Raw genomic sequence first — 7100 nt, 5'->3', positions numbered from 1 at the left:
GTGATCCGCCCGTCTCGGCCTCCCAAAGTGCTGGGATTACAGGCTTGAGCCACCGCGCCCGGCCACAGCTTACTTTTTATCTACATTTTAAAAATATCTGAAACTATAACACAGTGCCTGCTTACAAAACCTTGCATAAATATTACAGGTTTTTGCTTTGTTTTTGGTCATTGCACACACTTCTTTGCTGACAAAATTTTTTTCATGGACATCTATTCAAATTTTTTGAAGCACACCTTGGTAACGCTAGGGCATGTAAAATTTAAATGATTCTAGCTTTTAAATCAACCCTACATAATCTACATAATTAACCTTCCAAAAAGCCATGTAGCATTCAACAGGCCCTACTTAAAAAGAGTGCTTGGATATATAAGTGACCAAAACACAAATCATCGTTACAGTTCTCTCCGACATTGTTATTGCAAAACAGGCCAAGAGAGAAAACACATTCCAGTTATGACATTGACCTGGTTATTAATATAGAATACATCAACCCAAATAGGAATTTCAGACTACACATTTATAGTAACATGGTATAAAATGTGCTTGACTAAACGAAAACTATGTCTAAATTTAAGTCCACACTCTTTGATAACAATTTTTATTGAAAGAAAGTATGGCTGTGTTTATATTGCTAGCCCTCTTGCTTTCTGAGACAGTTGATGAAAGTTCGATCTGGAAAGAGACCCCGTAACAATGGTCTAATTCTGTATACTTTTTATGGACATTAGCAACTTTCATGTCTCGGGGTCCAACCTGAGAACAGAAAATGCCTCTATGATTCATCATCAAATGTAGCTAACATTTGCTTGGAATTTTTAAGAAACTAGCTTTAAAAAAGGTACAAGTTGGGGGCCAGGCGCAGTGGCTCATGCCTGTAATCCTAGCACTTTGAGAGGCTGAGGTGGGCAGACTGCCTGAGCTCAGGAGTTCAAGACCAGCCTGGGCATCACAGTGAAACCCCATCTCTACTAAAATACAAAAAAATTAGCCAGGCGTGGTGGTGTGCGCCTGTAGTCCCAGCTACTCAGGAGACTGAGCCAGGAGAATTGCTTGAATCCAGGAGGCGAAGGTTGCAGTTAGCCGAGATTATGTCACTGCACTCCAGCCTCGGCAACAGAGCGAGACTCCGTCCCCCCACCACCCAAAAAAAGGTGCTAGACGGAAGGCAGATATAAAACTAAGCACGCGTAAGCATTCAAAAGCATGAAGTTCCTGGTGGTCTAGTGGTTAGGGAAAAAGAGAAAACTAAAAAACAAAAGCACGAATAGAATTTTTACTCTAATAATGTTAAGTTGCACCCAGCAAACTGTGTTAAGGCTAAAGAGGCTTCAATCACCAGAAATCAGTGTCAAGTAAAATAGAGAAATGAAAATTTAAAAGTACATGACCCTAAAACAGAAAAAGTTTAATGTGGATGAAATTCTGGATTTAAAATATCCACTACTTTATAGAATTGACTATCCTATGATAAAATATTTACTACTTTACAGGTTCTGAAGAACATCTTTCTTTTCAAGACAGTCTCGCTCTCTCACTCAAGCTGGAATGCAATGGCGCAATCTCAACCACTCACTGGTTGCTCACTGCCAACCTCTGCCTCGATTCTCCTGCCTCTGCCTCCCGAGTAGCTGGGATTACAGGCATGTGCCACCACGTCCAGCTAATTTTTGTATTTTTAGTAGAAACAGGGTTTCACTATGTTGGCCAGGCTGGTCTCAAACTCCTGACCTCAAGTGCTCCACTTGCCTTGGCCTCCTAAAGTGCTGGGATTACAGGCGTGAGCCCCCTGCCTGAAGAACATCTTAATATCAGTGCAAAGTTACCCTTAATTAAGAGTATGAAAAGCTAGATACTATACAATCGATCACATAACTCTCACACAATTAAAAGATATGTAAATTCAATAAGAAAAAAAAAACAGGAAAGCAGTCGAAGCATTTAGTAAATATGAAAAATCCCTTAAGTAAAAAGCTTGACACAATGAACTTCATTTGAGAACTTCAATTTCTAGTCTTTATAAAGTATTGTTTTAGTACCTAGTAATGTGTAAGTTGCTACGATTACAGATCTGTGATTTCTTTCAAATAAAACTATAATTCATTTATTTCACAAGTACTTACTGGGTATCTACTACTGTGGAAAAACAAAGATTAAAATACATTATGAACCCTGCCCTAAAGACACTTTAAGAGTCTAGAAGGAATAAGATATATGCACACTGTAGTTAAAATGTAAAGGTATCTCAGAAAGGAAAAAGTATCTGAAATGTGGTGGGGGAAAGTACAGATTAGGGAAGGCACTGATGATGAATTTAAATAACAGGTCGAATTCAGACAAAGAAAAGAAGCCTTCCATTGGAAAAAGATGTTAGAAAAAGCAAGAAAGATGGAAAGCCACAATGAAAAAAATTTAATTTTGCAGAAATGGAAAAAACTACAAAATAATAAATGATAATATAGAAGCTAGGGGTTCCAAGCTCTAGTAACTCAAATATCCTGGCCAGACTAAATCACCAATTAAAACATCTAATATTGTATATACACTCCACTGATGCTCTATAAATACTTCTAAATTAGTAATCCATGACCCCTTTTACCTGTTGTACTTCCTGGTGGAATGAAATAGTGAAACAAGTTTTATTCACACTGTACCTCGGAATAATTATTTTCAGAAGGCAAATTACTTTATTGGGGAGGTGATTAAAAAGAAAAAAATAGAAGACAAATTACTTTTCCAATTTTGAATGTACATACTCAAAGTTAGGCAAGAACAAGAAAGGACCCTTTCAGTATATGCATACAACATACGCAAGTGATACTCAAGCTTGATTTTGAAATTGTGATACAAAAACGACGTTGTTCCACCCACAGTGGCAAGATCAAAATGTTCTAGCTCCAACTCTTCAACATTGTGCAAGCTGCTCTAGTGCTCTGTGCCTGTAAAATGAAGAGCCTCTATCTAGGACTTTCTAGCTTTAAAATCCTATACACTCTGAATTCCATTCCATCTTTTCTACAGAAGTCACTGTGACAAGGCCAATAACAACAAAAACAGGAAAGAGTATTCTTTGTTCAACCCACACATAGTAAAAATTACCCCTTATTATATAACTACTAAGTGCCAGGCTCTTTCTACGTATTTCACTTAATCTTCATTAAATCCTGAAGAGCAGGCATTTTCTTCATTTTACTTAGAGGGTATTAGCTATCTCTTACACATCCAATCCAATCAGGGGTGGAAAGCCAGGATTCAAATCAAGGTCTAATTCCACAAAGCAAGCTGTAATAAACCATATTTCATAACCTGATGCCACAATCACAAATATCAGATAAACAAGCGGTGGGCTGTGATTATGGTATGACCATGTTAATCCAGACAGAACATGATCTTCTACTAGGGTAGCTCAGACTGCCTTGTTGCCAAGTGGGAATGGATAAGTGAAGCCAAATGTGTGCGTGTGTTGTGTATGACAGTGAGAGACAGAGGAGTGATTTTCAAATGAAAGAAACAGATATACCAGCTTTCATCTTATGCTTTAAACAATTCTAACCAGACCTGTGCAGTTAATTTTTTTTTTGAGATGGAGTCTTTTCATGTTGCCCAGGCTAGTCTCAAACTTCTGGGCTCAAGCGATCCTCCTGGCTTAGCATCCCTGTAGTTGGGATTATAGGCCTGTGTCACTGCAACTAGCTGCAGTTAATTTTAATATTATATAAAGTTCTCAAAAAGTATTGAAATATAAGCATGAGCAATGAAGTGTAGGCTTTGAAGTAAGGTACCTCTTGGTTGAATCCTGGCTCTATTACTAGCAGTATGACATTAGTCAAGTTACTTCACCTCTCTCTTTTTTCTTTTGAGACAGTTTCGCTCTTGTTGCCCAGGCTGGAGTGCAATGGCAAGATCCTGGCTCACTGCAACCTCCGCCTCCCGGTTTAAGCGATTCTCCCGCCTCAGCCTCCTTAGTAACTGGGATTACAGGCATGCACCACCACGCCCAGCTAATTTTGTATTTTTAGTAGAGACGGGGTTTCTCCATGTTGGTCAGGCTGGTCTCGAACTCCCGACCTCAGGTGACCGCCGGCCTCAGCCTCCCAAAGTGCTAAGATTAGAGGCGTGAGCCACCACGTCCGGCCTACTTCACCTCTCTTAGCCTCATTTTTTGACTTTTAAAGTGAGAATACCTATCTTGCAGGGTAGTTAACGATGAAAGCAGAATGTGGAATATAAAGCGCTCAGCATAGTACCTAGCACAAGGTAAGAGCCTGACAAATGAAAGCTACTATATTATCCCTCAGGATCCCATTAACAAAGTTGGCCATTAAAGTGTTATACTTGGTCACTTTAATGTAGATCTAAAATTCTTCTCAAATAAAAAGTTTATTTCAAAAAGGCATACACCCTCGGTTCCATTAAACACTAACCAAACTTAAAAATAAGTATATTCTAAACCTAGAATCTAAGCAACTATTAAACACTGTTTTCAGTGGCTAAACTTTTTTTTTCTTTTTTTTAATAACGCTGCAAATCGTGTCATTATGAGTTCAGGCAGAAAGCGGTGGATGTGTCCCCAAAGAGGTTTGAGCGCGAAAGATCCCTACTACGTCCAAGGTAGCATTTGCCAAATGATATATATTTGGGTGAGCCCAAAAAGCGGGATCTGAACAAATAACACCAGGCAGAACGACCGCTCTTCCAGTTGATGGGACAGGAGCAGGTGGATTTGTGCTTCAAAGAATATCGTTTTATTCTTAGCCACATGCTCTCACCAACAGCTGGGTTTTAAACCTTCTCGTAGTCTTCCCCAACGCCCCAGTTTCAGACTGCAAGAGGGAGCAGGACTTCAGGCTCCTCTCGGCCAGTGCAGACACAGGCGAAAGGGAAGGAGGGAGGGAGGGGCCCACGGCCCCGAGGGGCGTGGGAGGCAGTTCGGGCCAGCTCGGCCCCGCAACCGTCCCTTCCCGGGCGGTACCACCTGCGGACCACTCTCCTAGCCCGAGCTTCGGGGCCTACAGAGCTGTGGGGCGCGGCTGCCGTCAGTCCGACCGAGCCGCAGCAACGGGGAGGGAACTGGGGGCGTCAGTGAATAACTCTGGGATTTCAGGAGCGGAAGGAGGGCAAAGGGGGAGGTGGCATGTGGATCCCCCTCCATGGTGGGACGCTGGAGGTGACCTTCGGGTCTCCCAGTGCTCCGTCCCCGTCCCTGCCCGGACCCCTTCCCAAGTCCCAGACCCGCTGCTCCTCTCACCGTCTCGGCTTCTGTGTGCTGGGGTCCGGCACTCTGACCCCCCATTACCCCGCGGAGGAAATTCATCTTGCCGTTCAGCCACCAGGTTTACCGGCCCCTCCGGAAAAAAAACGAAGACAACTTCCCCCGCCCTCCGCAGGGCCTGGCCCCCAATCCCGCACTCTACACTCTCCTACTGCTGCCACCACCGCCTCCAACTCGGCGGCCACTCCAGCCCCCTAAGCCCGGAAACAGCCGCCACCAGCGGCCAAGATGCGCATGCGCGGGGACGTGGCATTACGTGGCGGCCCGAAGGTTGAAGGCAAAAGGGGAGCGGAGGCGAGAGGAACCTCTTAGCTAGGTTCCACCGAAGCCCCACCCACTTCGTAGGCCCCGCCTCCCGCCGCAGGGGCACGCCTCCTCCCGCCCTTCGCGGATTGATCCTGCTGGCCGCAGCCACCCACGTGGTCGAAGCCCGGCCCTGCAGGCTGGAGAGGATTTGATTAGACTACGCGTTTCGACTTGCAGGGTGTTTAATTGTTGCCAAGCGGGACTTACTGCAAGCTATCAAATCTGAGGTCTTATTTTGTTGAGTCGAAAGTGAAATTTTTCCTTCGGCCGACGTGACAGGTAAGGGTTCCTGGCCCCTGGGAGGGTTCGCTTGGTTTGACGGTTTACTAGTACCAGCGTTGTGGCTTTCTGATCCCGGTAAATTGCATTTATTTACAGAGCTTTGTTTGGTGGTAAAAAGGGTTACTAGAAACCCCTCATTCCACTGCCACTGGAGGGCGCATTTCTCAGCTCTTTCTCTTCAAACCTGCTGAAAGGAATTCCTAGATCTAAACACCAGGTACACCTCTATTTTCAAGTGTCATCAGGAGGAAACCCACCAAACCCTACATTTAGCTTGCTAAAGAAATACATTGTTCTGCTATGTCAGTTCGGCGAGTAACATAATGTTTTGTTATTAACTCTCAACCCCTGTGTTTTCCATTTTTTTTTTAACATGAAAAAATGTCATTTTCTCTAGTTGATATGCCTGTTCCTTTGGCAGTGAGGTTGTCAGTACACATGCTTCTGGAATTGTCTTGTAAATTTCTTGAGGCTAAAAAGCACAGGTCTAGTTAGCTAACTGACTCATGCACCTCTCCCCTTGGATTCCCCACGGGTCTCAGATTCAGCATTTAAAATTGAACTCGTCATCTACCCCTGCCTCCCTTAAAGAAAAAAGTCAATATGCTTCTACTGCGTGCGTGCCGTGCTCAGTAGTACCACTGTCCAAATAATTGCCTAAGCTAGACAGGAAGCTGGGAAGAATCTTAGACTCTGGCTTTCCACCCACACGTGTCCAATCAATAGTCATGTCCTATCATTTCTGTTTATAGAATATTTCTCAAATAGGTCCTCTGCTCTCCATCCTCGATGCCTGTGACATAGATTATGTTCTTCTCATCATTTCTCGTTGAGATTACAGCAACAGCCTCCTAACTAGTTTGTCTGCATTCAGCCCTGGCTTCCTTCCAGTCCAATCTCCAGTCCATCCTTGGGTGAGACTAACAACAACAAAACATCTGTTCATGTCAGTCCTCTTAAAATCCTCCAGTTCCCCATTCTTTCCAGAATAAAGTCCAAACTCTTTAGTTTGTCATACAGGCCTGTTATGATCTAGTTCCTGCCTACTTTTTCAGCTCCTGCCTCCCCCACATACTCTGGGCATTTTTCTCAGACCTGGATATGCCCTTCCCCTCCCTTCTCTTCATCAAGCAAACTCCTGCTATTCCTTAAGACTCAACTCTGGCATCATTCTTGAAAGCGTTCCCTAAAATCTAGGGTACATATCTATATGTTAGCACTTTGCAGTTATTAATACTGT

At 43.4% G+C, this 7100-nt stretch overlaps 1 protein-coding gene across 4 annotated transcripts in view; it reads right to left on the bottom strand.

Moving 5' to 3' along the window:
• The window catches only part of USO1 (USO1 vesicle transport factor), a 96592-nt gene extending 90981 nt beyond the window's left edge, over positions 1-5611 (bottom strand). For all 4 annotated transcript variants that reach the window (XM_011927197.1, XM_011927196.1, XM_011927198.1 and 1 more), the window contains exon 1: positions 5249-5611. In XM_011927197.1, coding sequence (XP_011782587.1) covers positions 5249-5314 — 66 coding nt within the window. In that variant the 5' untranslated portion in view covers positions 5315-5611. The remainder of the gene's footprint in view (positions 1-5248) is intronic.
• Between the last annotated feature and the right edge of the window lie 1489 nt (positions 5612-7100).

Source organism: Colobus angolensis, unplaced genomic scaffold, assembly GCF_000951035.1.
Source record: "Colobus angolensis palliatus isolate OR3802 unplaced genomic scaffold, Cang.pa_1.0 Scaffold70, whole genome shotgun sequence".
NCBI lineage: Eukaryota > Metazoa > Chordata > Mammalia > Primates > Cercopithecidae > Colobus > Colobus angolensis.
The sequence above is the reverse complement of the archived record's forward strand: the minus strand, read 5'-3'. Positions and strand labels throughout refer to the sequence as shown.